The sequence below is a fragment of the Cervus elaphus genome, chromosome 27 (assembly GCF_910594005.1).
Source record: "Cervus elaphus chromosome 27, mCerEla1.1, whole genome shotgun sequence".
Lineage (NCBI taxonomy): Eukaryota > Metazoa > Chordata > Mammalia > Artiodactyla > Cervidae > Cervus > Cervus elaphus.
Window position 1 is genome coordinate 43093089 of NC_057841.1, and position 18301 is coordinate 43111389.

Consider the following 18301-nt stretch of genomic DNA (forward strand, 5'->3'; position numbering starts at 1 on the left):
AACTACAGCCATGAGAGGATGAGAGAAAGCTGGAAATCTGCACTGGAGGAAGCATGTTTGAAAAAGAATTTTAAAAAATTCCTCAGGTTGCTGAATGTTTTCAAAGACTACTGAAATACTTTAGTATTTCAGAGCTCAGAGAACTCTACTCAATGGTCTGGGGTGACCCAAATGGGAAGGAAATCCAACAAAGAAGGAATATATATATACGTCAAGGCTGCCCTGGTGGCTCAGCTGGTAAAGAATCCGCCTGCAATGGGAGAGACCTGGGTTCCTTCCCTGGGTTGGGAAGATCCCCTGGAGGAGGGCATGGTAACTCACTCCAGTATTCTTGCTGGAAAATCCCCATGGACAGAGGTGCCTGGCGGGCTACAGTCTACGGGGTTGCAAAGAGTCAGACGTGACTGGGTGACTAAGCAAGCATAGCACATACATATCTAGAGCTGATTCACTTTGCTGTAGAGCAGAAAGTAACCCAACATTGTAAAGCAACTAGACTCCAATAAAAAGTAATTTTAAAAAACTAGCATTAAATACACTAACAAAAGACCATTGAAGTATTTCAATAAAGAACAACTAACATGAGCTTCAAGTAGCAGGAGAAATAGGAAACTAAAGGGTGAGAAAGGGCATTGGGATCAAGAATCCACCAAGAATAAAAGCTTGATTTACACATAAAAATCAAAAGCAGAACGAGGACTGTAGCTGGCACATGGATCACGGTTTCCCATCACCTGGCCGTGCACTTAATGCATGAGACAACTGTACACTTTTGTCGGGAGACATTATTTACTTTAGCTAATGTTACCGTGATTCGTACTTTTGCCCTCAGTCGGGACACACAATGGATTCATTTTTTCATCCTATATTTAACCAGTGGCTAAAGACTTCATAACGCCAAACCCATCAAGCGTGAAATAAATTCCTTCTCACTCACCAGCAGTTTTTTTAAATTATTTTTTAATTGGAGTATAGTTGCTTTACGATGTGGTGTTGGTTTCTGATGTACAACAAAGTGAGTCAGCTATATACACACATACATCCCCTCCCTCTAAAGCCTCCCTCCCACCACCCCCCTCAACCCCCTCCAGGGCATCACAGAGGACCGAGCTGAGCTCCCTGTTCTGGACAGAAGCTTCCTGCTAGCTAGCCATTTTACACATGGTGGTTATATATGTCAGTGCTACTCTCCCAGTTCTTCCCACCCTCCCCCTCCTTCATGTCCACAAATCCATTCTCTACATCTGCATCTGTATTCGTGCCCTGCAAATACCACCATCAGCACCAGTTCTTCTAGATTCCACATATATGAGTTAATATACAGTATTTTTTCTCTTTCTGACTTCACTCTGTATGACAGATACTAGACTCAGCTTTTTAACTCTCTTTCTTCACAGTCTGTCTCCTAAGAAACCTGCATGTGTGTCAAGAAGCAACAGTTAGAACTGAATGCGGGACAGCTAACTGGTTCAAAATTAGGAAAGGAGTATGACAAGGCTGTTTACTGTCACCCTGCTTATTTAACTTCTATCGGAGTACATCAAGTGAAATGCTGGGCTGGATGAATCACAGGCAGGAATCAAGATTGCTGGAAGAAATATCAATAACCTCAGATATGCAGATGATAACACTCTAATGGTAGAAAGTGAAGAGGAACTAAAGAGTCTCTTGATGAAGGTGAAAGAGGCGAATTTTGAAAAAGCTGGCTTCAAATTCAACATTGAAAAAACTAAGATCACGGCATCTGGTCCCATGACTTCATGGCAAACAGAAAGGAAAAAGTGGAAGTAGTAACAGATTTTATTTTCCTGGGCTCCAAAATCACTGCGGACAGTGACTGCAGCCAGGAAATTAAAAGATGCTTGCTCCTTGGAAGAAAAGCTACAACAAACCTAGACAGTGTATTCAAAAGCAGAGACATCACTTTGCCAACAAAGTTTCAGATAGTCAAAGCTATTATTTTTCCAGTAGTCAGTACAGATATGAGAGTTGGACCACAAAGAAGGCTGAGTGCCAAAGAACTGATGCTTTTGAATTGTAGTGCTGGAGAAGATTCTTGACAGTCCCTTGGACAGCAAGGAGATCAAACCAGTCAATCCTAAGGGAAATCAACCCTGAATATTCATTGGAAGGACTGACGTTGAAGCTCCAATCCTTTGGCCACCTGGTGGGAAGAGCCGACCCATTGGAAAAAGACTCTGATGCTGGGAAAGACTGATAAAGGCAAAAGGAAAAGAGGACACAGAGAATAAGATGGTTAGATAGCATCACCGACTGGATGAACATGAATCTTAGCAAACTCTGGGAGATAATGAAGGACAGGGAAGCCTGGCATGCTGCAATCCACGGGGATCACATAGAGTCGGATACAACTTAGTGACTGAAAAACGACAAACAATTTAATCACTGATGGTTGCTACAAAAAGTATTAAAACATTCTAGAGATTCCAAGGCCCTTTCCAGCACACTGGGGAAAAAAAATAGATGGGAGACAGAGAGAAATACCTCACAGGGTCTTGAAAGAGAAGTCAAACGCCAGCCCCTGGGAGTTTGGCATTTAACACCCTTAACTTTTTTTCTCACATGGGGAGATGAAAAGAAATCTAATCTCAGAAAACCCAGAGTGGGTGGTGGGCAAAAGGCCTTGGAAGAGTTTTCCAGTGTCCATTTCCATGGCATTGGGCTGGAGGTGTCCTTGACGAAGGCAGAGTTTCTCACTGTAAGATAAACAAGCCATGAAGACCTTGGCTGGAATACCCTCTGTAGAAAATAACAATTTATCAGGACTGCCTCCTCCTCCCACACAGGTTCCTTAATGCTTTTGTTTGATGACACCCTGAGTTTTTATTCAACACCCAAGTTTAGTAGAAGAGACCATAGCTACAATTCATTCATTAAGAGGTTTTCTCCTTTGTTGCCTCAAAACTGAAATTGAAGGGCAGCAATTAAAAAGCTCTATTCTGATCAAAATCATGATTGCACACAGACAAAGCACAAAAGCACCTCAACATTCAGGGTTATTTTTTAATTTCAAATCATTCTTATTACCCTGAGAAGGCACTGCCTTTTCCCCTCCTTCCAAATTCTTACAGGAGGGAATTCAGCTTATTTTGTTGTTCAATCGCTAAGTCACGTCTGACTCTTTGCAACCCCATGTCCTGCAGCACACCAGGCTTCCCTGTCCTTCACTATCTCCTGGAATTTGCTCAAATTTGTGTCCACTGAGTCAGTGAATTCAGCTTAAAATCAAAATACAAGTGCAGCTTTTGAGTGGGAAAATGAACAACTCTGCAGAATGAAAATGAAGTTATATTTTGCTTGTATCATTGATCATGTCTGCAATGTTTATATTATTTGCTTAAATACCTAAAAACATCAATTAATTTAACATTTTCTGACTAGCCATTGTTTCCAAAGACCACCAACTTTTCCACAAACTCTTCAAGGTCTTAGTAGTCTTAGTAATTTTCCCCTGCTTTGTCTGCCATCTCTGAGCTCTATCACATAGATTTCAATTGTCTATGCTTAAAGTTTTGGCATTCTCTTTATGTGCCAATGGCTACTTCATGGGTGTGCAGTCGCCCTTGGTTTAAAGCTCTGTCGAAACTGTTTGGAAGTTCTTCGTCATTTAAACAAGGACCCCCCAAACTTTCTTTTCTCATCGACTCTCTTAAAATTACGTATCTGGTTCTGGATGTGCCTCCTGGATGTGTCAATCAAGGGCTGTCCTCAGGAGCACGCATGGACCTCTGGTCAAACCACTTGGCTGTGGAGACGCCCAATGCGTCACCATCTCTCACACCAGAACAATGACCCCAAGTAGGTTGCACCCACCAGATTACAATTCCATTTATTCCAGAACATACCTAGAGGGTCGGCTTACAAACAACGAAAGCATTTGCCATATCTTCCACCTGAGGCCAACAATAGACAAATAGACTTGATAACCAGGGTAAACACCCCAATCAAAAGTCCAGAGTCATGTTATCTTGGTATTGACCTCACTGGGGTTGATAACACTGCATTTTCTGAGTTCTAGCACCATTATTTTTTCAATGGTAAACTGAAAAAAACAATAGTACTAGTAGCGATTGGGCTGCCTCTTTATCTAGAAGGTGTGTGCTAAGTCCCTTTAGTCATGTCTGACTCCGCCAGGCCCCTCTGTTCATAGCGGTTCTCTGGGCAAGAATATTGGAGTGGGTAGCCAGGCTCTCCTCCAGCGGATCTTCCCGACCCAGGGATTGAACCCTGCGTTTCTTACATCTTCTGCACTGGCAGACAGGTTCTTTACCACTAGCTCCACCTGGAATGCATACACTTAATGTGATCACTTTTCTTATTTATTTATTTTTTTTTAAGCTGTTACCGAATCAAGGATGTATATGAGAGTAGTGGTGGTCACTGTCTCCAGTTCCTGGCCTCACACTGGCTCTTCACTCAACTTCAGTTCAGATTCTACTCCTTAAATCACTCATAAGGCCCTTGTCAAGGTCTCCATTCCCCAGCGTGACGTTCACTTGGCCCCACAGTAGCTTCTGTAAACAAGGGCTTTTCTCTCTGGCTTTAAGCCCCTCTCCCTTGGCTCGCTCACGCTGCAGACTCCTAGTCTGTCCCTCTGTTACAGTGGCTTGCTGGCCGTCTCCGCCAGCGATCCAGACTCTCCTGTGACCCGATGTCCCAAGAAAAAGCAGAAGAGGCAGGTCCCCCCAACAGGCGGCTCCTCAGGGGGAAGCAGAAAGGCGTGTACTTTTCCCCAAAGTGATTTCCAAACACAAGGGACGTGACACAAAGAATACGGGCTTGAGGTCAGAGACTTGAGTTCTTCATCCCACGTGCCCCGTGCTTCCTTGTTGAATACGACCAAGCCCCACATGGGTAAGGACAGAACAGGGCATCAAACATGTGGGAAGTGAACCCACTGGGCTCTGGAATGAGCGGAATCTCAACAGTGGCTGAAATTAAAAAGTACAAGCCTCCCAGGAGATGCAGGGCCTTCCACATTTCCCCAAACCAGTCCCCAACCCCACAACCCCACCCCACCCCCACCCCCCACCAGCAAGCACCACACAGCGTGGGCAAAGAGAGAAAAAATGCTCTAGCTCCCGGTGATGAGGACGAACAACACAAAAATGATGCTACGGAGAAAAGTGAATGTGACCTGAGGTGGAATGAATAGAAGATGACCCTTGGCATCCTCAGTTGTGATCCTTACCCTTGAGCTCTGCAGGGGATACTTGAAATTCATTCTGGGCTCAGCTGGGCAGAGAGAGAGTTCAAGCAGAACTTCTCAAACTTTTATCAAAAAACCCGGAGATCTTGTTACAAATGCAAATATTCTGCAGGGCTGGGCTGGGCTGGGGCTAAGCTTCTTCATGGTTCAGTATCTCCCTGGGGCTGCTGCTCTGACTTCCACAGATGAAATGATCTCTTGGGATGCTTCCAGCTCTAACACAACGGGATTGGTTAATTTGGCTGAGGCTTGGCCCAAAGTTCACCAGACTGATGAGTAAGATCACGCTTCCTCCGGAGTGTTCTGTCACTATTTAACCAGAACTCTAGATTCCCCGTCCTACATTCACATCTTGGAGACCTTGGAAAACTATTTTTAGAGGGAACTGGGGGGCCTTGGTTAAAACCAAGGTGTTGGGCTTATTGTAAAGAAGGAAAAAAAGGTCAAGGCCTCCAAACTGAAAGACATAACATAGGAACAAGGTCTCCTATGCAGCAACCAGGCGAGCTATTAAAGCAAACCAGGGTCTTGATTCCTCAGCCCTGTTCATCCGAGTGGTGCTGGCCCTGGTGAGTTCGTCCATACTGAAAAGGATGCTGCTGAAGGCACAGTGAAAGGCTTCAGGGATGTTAAAGTGTGAAGAAGTTTACGTACCCTCCCTGCCTCATGCTGACAGAGATCCAGCCCCTTCAGCCCAGCGTGTCCTGATGCTGCTGGAGTTCTGACCCTCTGTCTTCACAGAGGCCTGGGGAGGGCCCCGCACAGCGGGAAGGAGGGGGCGGGCCAGAGGGGACAGCACGGCGGAGGACATCCCCTGACCACCCTGGGATCTTGCATTTGAGCTTCCGGGAGACAGTCCAGGTCTAGGTGACAGATGAGAGGAGAGGCTCTTAGCAAAACAGGGCCATTCTCAGAAGGGGGGTGGGGGGGGGGGGCGTCTTCCCATCCTAGTGAGGAAAAGAGCTGGAGAGATGCAGGGAAGGTCAAAGACACAGCAGTGCTCTTGGGCCACCACCCCCTCACCCCTTGTCTGATTAAATTAAGGTTTCTCAAGTTATTTTTTGGAGAAGACCCTGATGCTGGGAAAGACTGAGGGCAGGAGGAGAAGGGGGCAACCAAGGATGGTTGGATGGCATCACAGACTCAATGGACATGAGTTTGAGCAAACTCGGAGACAGTGAAGGACAGAGAAACCTGGAGTGCTACAATCCATGGGGTCACAAAGAGTCAGACATGATTTAGCCACTGAACAACAATAATAATATTAATTTTCTTTCATTTAAAAAATTCTTCCCTATATATTCATTACGAGAATACAGTCAGAGAAAATTAAGTCTACTTCCGCACATTAGTAATGAAGAAATCAAGACCCAGGCTGGACCACATAAATAGGTAACTCTCAAATAGGCCACATTTATGTACAACTTCTCTTTTTTCTTATTTGAGTATATTGATTTACAGTGACTCAGATATATAGCAAAGTGATTCATTTATACATATATTAATACTTATGGGCATCAGAGAAGGGCTAGATCAACTCTCCATACATCCTAGACTTTTTACTGAAAAAGAATAAAACACTTAAGAAAAATTAACAAAGGAAATTCAAGACCAATATGCTAAAAACTATGAAACATTTCTGAGTGAAATTAAATATCAAAACGAATGACTGTGTTTCTTATACATAAACAGGAAAACTCAATATTATCAGATAGCACTTCTCCCCAAACTATCTACAGATTCACTCTAATTCCTACCAAAATCCCAGCCATCTCTTTTGTAGAAATTGACAAGCTGACACTAATGGAAATGCAAAGACCTAGAACTGTCAAAGCAATTTAGAGAAAGTCAATAGTGTGGAATGGTTTACACCCCCTAGTTCAAAACTTACTACAAAGCCAAAGGAATCCAGACAGAGTTAGCTTAGGGATAGACACATGGATCAACGGAGCAACGAGGAGTCCAGAAATATATACCGAAAATCTAGCCAATTCCTTCAAATATTATTTCTGAATCATTTGAACACTGAATTTGAAATCATGTCATTTACAGAAAACTCTCTCAGGCACAAATTTTCAGGGAACGTTTGACCACAGAAAAAGAGGTACAACTCAACTTCGTCAATTATAATGGTTAAAACAAAACCAATAAAGTGGGAAGCTCTAAAGGCACACTAGATGCTCTGCTCATATTTCTGGAGAGAATGGGCCATTCTTTCATTCAGTAATAAGTGATTTTTATCAAACAAAAATCCATCTGTGTCATAAATTCTGTGTGCCTTTGTTCTGTTCCTGAGAAGACCAGGCTGGCTTAGCCCCAAGAGCCTGGAGGGGAACAGCTGTCTTCCACTTAAACAACATCCTCCAAAAGCAGGCAGGTAGAGTTCTTTTGAACAAAAACCCTATATAAAAATATAACTCCAAGAGATGGTCAACAAATGCAAACAAGACTGAAGTCAATAAAGTAGTCACTGTCTTTAAACTAAAAGAAAACCTAATGCAGTCGAAATAACGTTTTTAACCAGCGTTCTCTTTCTGTTTTCAGTGACATTGTTTCACTGCAGTAACTTGGGCGATGGCGGTGGTCAAGGCATTCAGAAACAAAAATTCCTCCAAATTTGAACTGAGACACACAGGTAGTAGGATTCCTCAGGTACTTCTTGTGCCTGCTTAACTACAGCTCTGGGGATTCAAGGACCACTGGCCACCAGAGGGTGGAACATTCTAGAAACTCAACAAATACTTGTGGAATATGTAAGTTTATGTGGTGTGTGTGTGTAGTGTGTCTGTTGTGTATGTGGGGGGTGACAGGGGTGAGTGTTGGGGATGGAGAAGGAAGAATGGCTTATTTTGCTGGTGGAGCTAGGAGGGAAGTCATAAGCCAAACACTGAAAAGATCTAAAAATGCAAATGACTAATCCTCATCCGAGACCACAGAAACTGTAATCCCTGGGGCTGGGGCCTCCACACTGATGTGATTAAAATCAAACATGCAGCCCAGAGAGAAAACGTCTGTATTAACTATACCCACTCTGAGAGGGCTCAGAGGAGCCACCAAACAGGTGAGCTGTGTGTTTCCATGACAGAAAGGAAACCTGGAGGAGTAGATGTCACCCAACAGGAAGTTTGGTGAGGAAGCCCTACCAGGAGCTCAATTCCCCTGCCTCCCCGTTCCTGGCCCACCACTGGGCTGCAACATGAATTTATGTGACTAGAAGCAAGCAAAATACAGACACTAATTTCCACTGGTGCTACTTGAATCTCCCAACCGTTCCTCCACCATAATTTCTCACAGAAGAACATTTCTTTCTAAATGTGCACTTGGAATTCCTCCATTGAGAATGTCCACTTGTAATCAAAATGAGGAAAGCTGCTGAGAACAAGGACCACAGGACATATCCTGACTTGGGCCTGGCTGGTGGAGGATCCACTACATGTTCAGTCCATGAAGCTTAGCAGGTAAATTAATGAGCAAACAAGGGGGAAAATGAGAAAAACTGACTAGAAATGACAACAATCCCACAAGAAAACATTACTCCGTAGCCCAAGAAGGCATCAAGGATTTTATGCCAGCTCCCTTACAACAAGAGCAGTGGAATTCCCAAAGACATTTCACAAGTTCATCAATATCTCGAACTCTCCCACCTCTAAACTTCTAGAGTGAACAAAAGTATAGCCACGAAGTCAGGGCAGCGGCATAAAGAGCTGGAAAACCTAGACTGTGTAAAAAACAAAGACAGAAATGCCAGAGCTGGAGATTCAGAAGGAATGGGCTGAAGGATGGACAAGGGGAATTTTGAGGATGGGAAATAGTGCCCACCACTGGACAGAACAACAGGGACAGGAAGTATGCCAAGTGGCAGAGATAGTTCTGGAAACAACTATTTAAATTAGAATCCCAAAAGGCCCATCTTGAAGATTGATTGTAAAATTCCTTCCACCTCTGGCATCCAAACAGGAATAAGATTTCTGTCCTATTAGACCTGCAACGTCCTAACTCTGGCATGTGATAGTCGTCTCGACAGCCGGTGATCATCTGCAGTGTCATAAAGAGGAACGAAAGGCAAAAAAATCAGGTACCTTTTAAACTTATTTATTTAATTTTTGGCTGCACCTTAGGGGCCATGGGGTTCCCTGGTAGCTCAGTGGTAAAGAATCTGCCTGCAATGCAGGAGGCCTGGGTTTGATCCCTGGGTCAGGGAGATCCGCTGGAGAAGAGAATGGCAACCCACTCCAGTATTCTCGCCTGGAGATTCCCACTGACAGAGGAGCCTGGTGGGTTATAGTCCACGGGGTGGCAAAGGGTCAGCCATGACCGAGTGACTAACACACCAGGGACCTCAGTTCCCTGATCATGCATCGAACCTGCACCCCCTGCATTGGAAGACAGAGTCTTAACCACTGGACCACCGGGAAAGTCCCCAGGGACCTTTTTAAAGGAAGAAACAAAAATGGAGAGGGACAATTTGGATAAGGAGAATACGGAAAAAAGAAAAGAAAGGAATGGAAGATGAAACCAAGGCGACCAAAAAGAATGCCATCAACTGGGAGAAACAGGAAAAGTAGTCTTTGGGGCAGGAAAGAATTCATGTGCTGGGCCTGAGATAACAAGATAATCACTTTTGTTGAGTAAAATCCTGCCATGACAAAGGGATTAGAAGACATTTAAGTGTGGGATGTACAATAATCAGTGTCGTAGGGTGAGGTCTTCTCCTTTCTAAATGTCCCCTCTTAACTAAACAGGATCTGTTCAACGTAAGCATCTTCTTGAACATTGCAGAGTTTCCTGAGGCTCTGGCAGGAAGTTACAGAACAATGAAACAAAATGCAGGAAATCTTTCAGGGAATGGGAAAAGAGGGGCACTTCTCAGAAGCACTTCTGGAGCTAAATCTGACATTCCCACCAGCAAGACAGGAGGCTCTCTGGCACGAGAACTGGAGTCACACTGCCCGCTGGGCCAGCAGATCAGACTTCAAAGATAAGTTCAGGAATGAAGAGATTCAGGCTTCAGATGGTTGAATCAAAAAAGAGGGGGAAAAAAATGCACACACACGCTGAAAATAGGATCTGATGTGTCCCCACGGCATCGTTTCTGGATTAACCTCTGAAGTAAATGCTCACCTAGGCAGAAAGCTATCCACCACACTGGTCTGGAATCTCACTGCTCCTATTGTCTATCCTCTGCCTCCAAGCAAGACACAAAATGGGAATAAGCTGTCCCAAAGAAAGCTCTCACCATCCAGCCTCGAGAAAACAGACTCTCAGGGCAAGGGTCTGTGCTGTGAAATGGTTACTCTGGGCGCTGGCTGTCACCCTCAGTATAGAGGACGTGAAGATGCAATGAACCTAGCCCAAGCGTGGCATTTTACACTGACACAGCTCCCTGGCAGGCATGTCCCAACAGAATCCAAGTTCGCGACCTTACCTAAATTACTTCAATAAGGGAATTTCCCCCCCCCATTAATTTTGAAATGCATTTGTTTACTCAACTGTGCATGGATACATGTTAGTATTTTAGAAATAAAAAAAGTAAAAGAATTATGTGCAAGCATGTAAGTAGGCTACATACACCCTGCTAGAGAAACTGTCGCTTATCTTGTTCACCCTAACATTTCTCAGGAATATCACTAACAACTTCAGCTAAGATCTCTGAGAAGGAGTTCTCTCTAGTTAATCTCCACTTAGCTTTGTATTCAGGGTGCGGGCTCAACTTTATTCTTCAAGAATTATCTTTAAAAATTAACTTTTCCTGTGTCTGCCATAGATGTTCCAGCAATAAACCAAAATTTTTAGAAAAATAATCAACATACTATCCATAACTTCTAATAGTATTCTTCTCAGATTTTACCTCTCTATATCACAAATCACTTAAATTTATTTTTAAAACTTATTTATGGCTCCAGGAATAGCCCATGAAGGCTACAGTGAGCAATACTTTCAGATGGACTGCAGTGTCAAGAAATCCATCAATGAGCTATAGTCTTTAAATCCAAAAGAGCTAGGAAACAAGGCTCTAATACCTTCTGTCAAAGGCCATGTTGAAAGGGACAAGTTAGAAAGTGAAAAGTTGACAGATGTATATGTATATTAGTGATGCATTTAGCGTCCGGCAGTGGGGATACTGAAGAAGTAGCAGAGAGGGAGCGTGGTGGAGGTGGAGATGGGAAGAGTGTCTCTTGTTTTGTCAGGAAATAATTGGTACCTTCTTTATACTATTAGGAAGTGCTCAAGGGGAAGTAGGTTTTTATGAAGTAGCTCACTTTTGGTAGATGAAGAGACATCTAAGGGAAGACACTCAAGAAACTAAAAATAGTAGTTGCCTCAAAAGGAGGTGACTTAACCTTTTTCTATACACCCTTTGGGTTTTTTTTTTTTTTAATTTTGTACCATGACCATGGATTACCTATTCAAAACTATTTTTTGAAATTACTTGATTCATAAATAAAGATATTAATGTCAATGTGACTCAACAAGACAGGTGGCTATTAACCACCAGGAATATTGGCAAAGTGATGGAAATGGCAGCCCACTCCAGTATTCTTGCCTAGAAAATTCCATGGACAGATGAACCTGGCAGGCTACAGTCTATGGGGTCACAGAGTCGGACATGACTGAGCCACTGAGCACACTTGCAATGGACAGACACGAAGATGAGAATGAAACAGCCCTCACCCCCAGGAAGTTCAGGTCAGTGGGTGAGACCGATCAGCCAGTCACTGGCTTAGCCACCAAGATAAGGACAACAATAGCAGTGAGTGGCCAGAGCACCAGCAGTCCAGGGAAGGGCATGTCATAAATACTTCAGCAATGACGGGATCAGGAAGGTTTCTGCAGGGTTTAGGCCCTAAATGGGAAGCCTGTCCAGCACTGAACATCCCATGTCACTATGAATAGGGGCACGGAGGTCCCAGGTAATGCCCCAGAGCGCTGGGCCAATGGATCCCAGTCTCCTCCTTTGGTCCCATCGGACGCTCCAACATCATTTTTTCTGTGTGCATTATGAGGAGTTTGGGAGGCGTTAGTCCAAGCCCATAGGGTGGTGTTTCTAGAAAAATCATGATGGTGATGGTGCTGAGGAGGGAAAGCAGGGGAGGAGGGAGACCCAGTGAGGGAACCATCACAACATTTCATGGGAAAGACAAACAGTTCCTGAGCCTTGTCGGCAGTGGAGACAAAATAATGGGAGATGGATTGCACAGGTTTTCAGGAAGTCAAGTCAATAGATCTTAACACCCAAGTGAAGGTGGATCCAGGCTGGGGAGGACGCAGTGCAGGTGCCACAGGTAGACCATCATCATGGACCACATGCCTGTGATGCTGACACACCCAACGCTGGGCCAACATGCTCCTGTGTTACTGAATCACATCAATCCTCTCCATCTCACAAATCGGGAAGACTGACATCCAGAGATGCTGAGAAACTTAATTAACCTCACAGCTGATCAAAGCTACAGGGCTGGTGTTTGAATTCAAGTAGACTCCAAAACCAGACTCTAAATTTGAGACTATAGAGGGGAAGTGATATTCTATATTTGCTTGTAGTTATGTGCAAAATAGTAATAATGATGCTTAGATGGTATTTATTGAGGGCTATCCCCAGGGTTAGGCACTGTTCTAAGCAATTTTCATTCCACCACGAACAGTGTTTCCAAGGAGGTACCATGACTACTCCCATTTACAGACGGCGAAACCAAAGCACAGAGACATTAAGTAACTTGCCCAAGCTCCCACAGCTTATAAAGCCAAAGAATAAAACATCTAAAGCTTAAAGGCACATCTTGTTATTCCCCCCCCCATAAAATCTACTGCAGATGATAATGAGTACTTATAGAACTTTATGAAAGAGTTATTCTAAAATTGTAGAATCGGGTCTCAAGGATGATTACCTTGAAATAATCACCCTTCCCTCATAGATCAGATGGTAAAGAATCTGCCTGCAATGCAGGAGACCCGGGTTCGATCCCTGGATCAGGAAGATCCCCTGGAGAAGGAAATGGCAACCCACTCCAGTATTCTTGCCTGGAAAATCCCATGGACAGAGGAGCCTGGTGGGCTGCAGTCCATGAGGTTGCAAAGAGCCAGGCACGACTGAGTGACTAACACACACCTCGAAATAAGTGGTCATGTAAACATGTTACGATTCTGGTGATTCTAAGAGTAGTGCAAAGCACCAAGGAACAGCATGTGTTTATTTCCTATCCTTGTTGCATTTGAATTCTCCATCATGCTATATTAACTACAGATGTCCGCTCTATATTTAACGTCTGGAAAAGTGGAAGAGAAAAAAGGAATGGGCCAAAGTCTGGGATACGTAGGAGGTAGGCAGTGATGTTTTTATTACACAAATCTTGTTTCCAACTGCTAAAATTAGTATTTTTTTCTTGGCCCTTACTTGGGGAGTACAGTTACAAGGAAGAAAAATGCACCTTTAAAAGCCATTCGGGCACACGCTTTGCTGGGCAGCACGTATATGCTCAATTTAAATACTACATCCTTTATGAGAATGAAGTAAATTTCCTCTAGTCACAGAAGAGAGTTTTTCCTTTATCCTTGGAATTGTCTACTTTTACTTAGAAAAGAAAAACAGTCCAAAAGCAAGATTTGATGAACTAACCAGTGAAGCAACTGTAATTCCAAGTAATTGCCAGCTGTGGACTTAACACAACATCATTGTTAGAAAGGTACCACCTAGTACTTTGCACTTCTAGAAATAGCTCTTTTTACACAGGTTGTATTTGGGCCACATATCATGACGTTTACAGTAGTTCAACGTGCTCAGTCGTGTCCAACTCTTTGGAACCCCATGGACTGTAGCCTGCGTCTCTGTCCATGGAATTTCCCAGGCAAGAATACTGGAGTGGGTTGCCATCCCCTCCTCCAGGGGATTTTCCCAATCCAGGGATGGAACCCAAGTCTCCCGCATCTCCTCTGTCTCCTACATTGCCAGGGGATTCTTTATCACTGAGCCACCAGAGAAGTCACAGTAACACAGACAGGCTGTGAAATGATAAAGGATTCTTAATAAGGGACTTCCCTGGTGGTCCAGTGAAGACTTTGCCTTCCAACGCAGGGGCTGTGGGTTCCAACCCTGGCTGGGGAACTAAGATCCCACATGCTTCTTGGCCAAAAAACCAAAACATAAAACAGAAGCAGTGTTGTAACAAATTTAAAAAAGACTTTAAAAATTGTCCAATTAAAAAAAATCTTAAAAAAGAAAAGAATTCCTAATAATCTAAAAGCTATCAGATGATTGTTATATATATATACACACACACATATATATGTATATATATATAAAAGTACCAGATAACTAGCTCACTGGTGATGTTAGTCAGAATTATTTTATTATTGTATTATGAGCAAATGATACTATTTCACTGGTCATTCATTGTATACACATGGGACCCCAAATTCTAAAAAGTCAAAACTCCCTCAAAGGCGCCTATAAAGAGGGTGATGGTTGATGGGGTGGGGGTTGCAAATCTGGAAGGCAGAGTGACAGATTCAAAGGCCCTCCCGCTGTGGGTGGTTTTCCGTAGCATCTTAAAGCAGGAAAGCCCCGCGGGGTCCCACTTTCTCCAAACACCATTCACAGCCGCCAAGGCCAAGTGCTGCGCCCGAAGGGGAGCGGAAAACATTCCGGGCATCTCCCTAGACCAGGACTTTCAATTCTTAGAACAATAAAGCTGAATCCAGCTGCTCTCCCTCCAGCCTGTGGGAAACCAGGCAATGCGAGAGAAAGGCGTTCAGCTTGCAGAGTCGCAGCCCGCTCTCCCGCGAGGCCGGCCCCTTTCTTTGCAGGCTAACTATGCAAATTCCCTGCATCCTTGCCCGGCCGCGCGCGGAGAGGACGCGCAGCCATTCAAAGCCCGGTCGCCCGCTCCGGTCCAGCGCGTCCCCCGAGAATGCGTCCGAGAAAGGGACGGTCCCTTGGCTGCAGGGCGCAAAGCTGGGCGCGAGGCCAAACACGCATCTTTCCCACGCGGGTGCTGTGCGCTCCGCCTCCCTACTTTTGACCTGTTCCTTCCTCCGTTTTGAATAACACGTGTATCTTTGGGAGTGTGCCGGGGGTCACGGGTTGCATGCACAGACGTTTTCAAGAAATATTCGTGACCTCCTAGCCAACAAGCGGCGCCCTGAAGGCTTAGTCTCTGGGGAGAGCGGGGCACGAGTGTCCGCAGAAAGGGGAGGAGGGCTTCTCGTCCTCCCGGGCAGTGACAGACGTTTTGAAAGTTGGCCGCGGATTTCTGTTCTTGGCCAACCCTGCCCTGCGAGGTTGCCAGGCATCCGAGCCCGCGCTCCCTCACCCCTAAGTGACCGCGGTGTACGCTGCGCGCGGAATGGCCGGTTCTGCCACCTCGGGGCCTGCACCCAGCGTGGCTGGGAGGCGCCCTCAGCGGGTCCACAAGCCCGCGCCTCCGCGTGCGCTCCCCGCGCGTCCACCCTCCGTGAGTGGCTCGGGGACCCCCTTTTCCCGGTCTCGGACCACCGACTTTCTGCCTCCTGACGGTAAAGGCGCTCCGCGGCGTCTTTCCCATTCATTCCCCGCCCGCCTACCCGCCGCGGCCCGGACCGACAGCCAGGCCCGCGCGGCTCTCCACTGGGGCCCCCGGGTCGCCAAGGCAGACCCGGGGACTCAAGAGCCCGAGGCGCCGAGGAGGGGGCCACATCCGTCTGGAGTGCGCCCCCAGCCCTGAGTGCGCCCCCAGCCCTCTCCCGCCTGCCCAGCGACCTTTCCAGGGGCCGCGCGGGAGACCCACGTTTCGGATCCCCGGCCGGGGGTGAAGGCGGATGCGTGCACCGACCTCGGCGCGGCCAGGCGTGGGGCTTTGTCCCGCAGCCCCCCGCCGCCTGGGGACCCAGGCTCACCTCTCTGCTGGCCCTGCGCGGAGACCCAGAGCAGCGAGGCCAGGAGCACCAGCCCCGCGCCGCCGTCACGCATCTCGCCGCAGCGCTCGGGTCGCTCCGGGGTGAAAGCGGCGACCGCGCGCGGGGACTCCGCCGAGGGCGAGACTGCGCTGCCCGCCGGCCCCTCGGACACACCCCCGCCGACCTCCGCGGCGCCCGGCCCCGCCCACCGTCTGCAGCCCGCGCGGGAGACCCTCCCCCCCTCCCCGGAGACCCCTCCCCGCGGAGACCTCCCCCGCTCCGAGACCCCTCCCCCCAGACCCCTCCTCACATAGACTCTCTCCCTAAAGGCCTCCCCCTCCATAGGTCCCCTCTCTCACACGAGGGGGGACAGCCTGAGCCATCCCCAACTCGGGGGTGAGGGTCGCCCCGCCGCCGCGGGCTCCTAGTTAGGGGGGCAGAAGGAGAAAGTGACTGGAGGAGGAGCGAGGGTGGGGGCAGATCTGCTGGCCTAGGCGGTAGATTCCGAGAAAGTATTCACCCTGCTGACCCTTCCCGCCCCACGGGGGCCGTGCGGCCGAGCCCGGAGCCAGGACCCCCGAGCAGCCGCCACCCAGACCGCAGCACTCGGGGCGGGGCGCGGGGGGGAGGTCGGGCTCGCCCCCATGGTGGGACCCCGGGTTCACCGACCCGCATCTCTGGCCCCCAAGGGGTGGCCTGGGCCTCCCAGGAAGGGACTGGGGCTCATAACTACCAGCTTACCCCCTCTGCTGTTGGCAGAGGGTTTTGTGAAGCCTTTTCTAAAAGGGAGTAGTAATTCGCTTCCCACTTTGTCTAAGGCAAGAAAGGTCGCTTGGATTTAATTATTATCATTCGCATACCCTTACAGTTCGAGAAGGAGATCTTATGGGGGAGCGGGGAGAAGGGAGTTCAGTCTTAATAGGATATCTCAACTGCTTTGTTCTTTTTTTAAAAATACATCTGGTCCCTGTTAAAGAATTTTTAATTTCCTCTGATTTTTTTTTCCTATTGAAAGTATTCATAACACTTTGCAGATCTTGCTTTCTCACAATATAAACAGGAGAGATAAAGTAAGTGAGTTATTAAGGCCCACGCTCTCATAAATGTCTTTTTTCTTTTTTTGCCTGAGATAGTTATACTTCAGTTGTGTCAGTCAATGTGACAACCTTACCAATTCTAGTTTTTCTCAAGACATTTCCTTCAACGTTTAATGAATAAAATATCATTATAATATTAGCAATTATTATTACTTTTAAGCATAGAAATACAGAACAAGAGGATGGAATTTGACCCTTTATAAAGGATGCAATATAGTTGGGTGAGAAGGTAATCATCACAGTACTAAATTTAAAACACAGAGATTCTTAACTATTAAAGCATTGTAGTAGTAAAGTATTGAGTATATATGTAACAAATCAGTGATTAAGTTCAGTGTTTAGCAAGTATTAAGCATCTAATATTAAAAGATAGAATTATAAGTATTTCTGCTGCAAAATAACTTTGCATGCACATTATACATGGGCAGATATGTCTTTTTGAGTCTTAAGCGCATTCATGCTGATTAGCTGGTGTGATCTTCCCAATTATGAAAGGCAGCAGTTAGTTACCCTTGTGTGAAGAAGTGAGGAAAAGAGTTCAGGAGGTCAAGGTCTCAATGTCAGCAAATGTCTGGTGTAGAGTCAGCCCTCAGAGCTGATTTCTGGTCCAGAGTTCTCTGATTGCTGCCCTGAGACCCTGGAGGATGAACTGAAAGGCAATAGTGAAATCACAGGGGTCATCTGTACCCCCATATCCTGGGCACCTAGAAGTTCTGTCTGGACTTCAGACCCTATCTTTGAACTGCAGACAGGGAACTCAGGCTCCTGATTTAGAGAAACAGAGGGTCAGCACATTTGAGGAGTGAATAGAAAGTATCTGAAGTCACCAAGTTAGCCCAATTTGTCCCTGCTCAAAATTAAGCAGAAAGATTTCAGTGAAAGAAGAATTTCAGAAGCCACTGTAATGAACAAGCTTGGGTAAGTTTGAATAGAAAAAATGTCATAATTCCCCTTCACTACTAGTGTTCCCATCCTTCAGCAAGCTTCCATTCAGTTCAGTTGCTCAGTCGTGTCCAACTCTTTGCGACTCCATGGACTGCAGCATACCAGGCTTCCCTGTCCATCACCAACTCCCAGAGCTTGCTCAAAGTCAGGTCCATCGAGT

The 18301-nt window shown here is 46.1% G+C and overlaps 1 protein-coding gene across 1 annotated transcript in view; it reads right to left on the reverse strand.

Annotated features, from left to right (window-relative positions):
- LAMA1 (laminin subunit alpha 1) overlaps positions 1–16349 on the reverse strand; it is a 122918-nt gene extending 106569 nt beyond the window's left edge. The window contains exon 1 of the mRNA XM_043889529.1: positions 16100–16349. Within this exon, the coding sequence (XP_043745464.1) occupies positions 16100–16172 (73 nt within the window). The 5' untranslated portion in view covers positions 16173–16349. The remainder of the gene's footprint in view (positions 1–16099) is intronic.
- Between the last annotated feature and the right edge of the window lie 1952 nt (positions 16350–18301).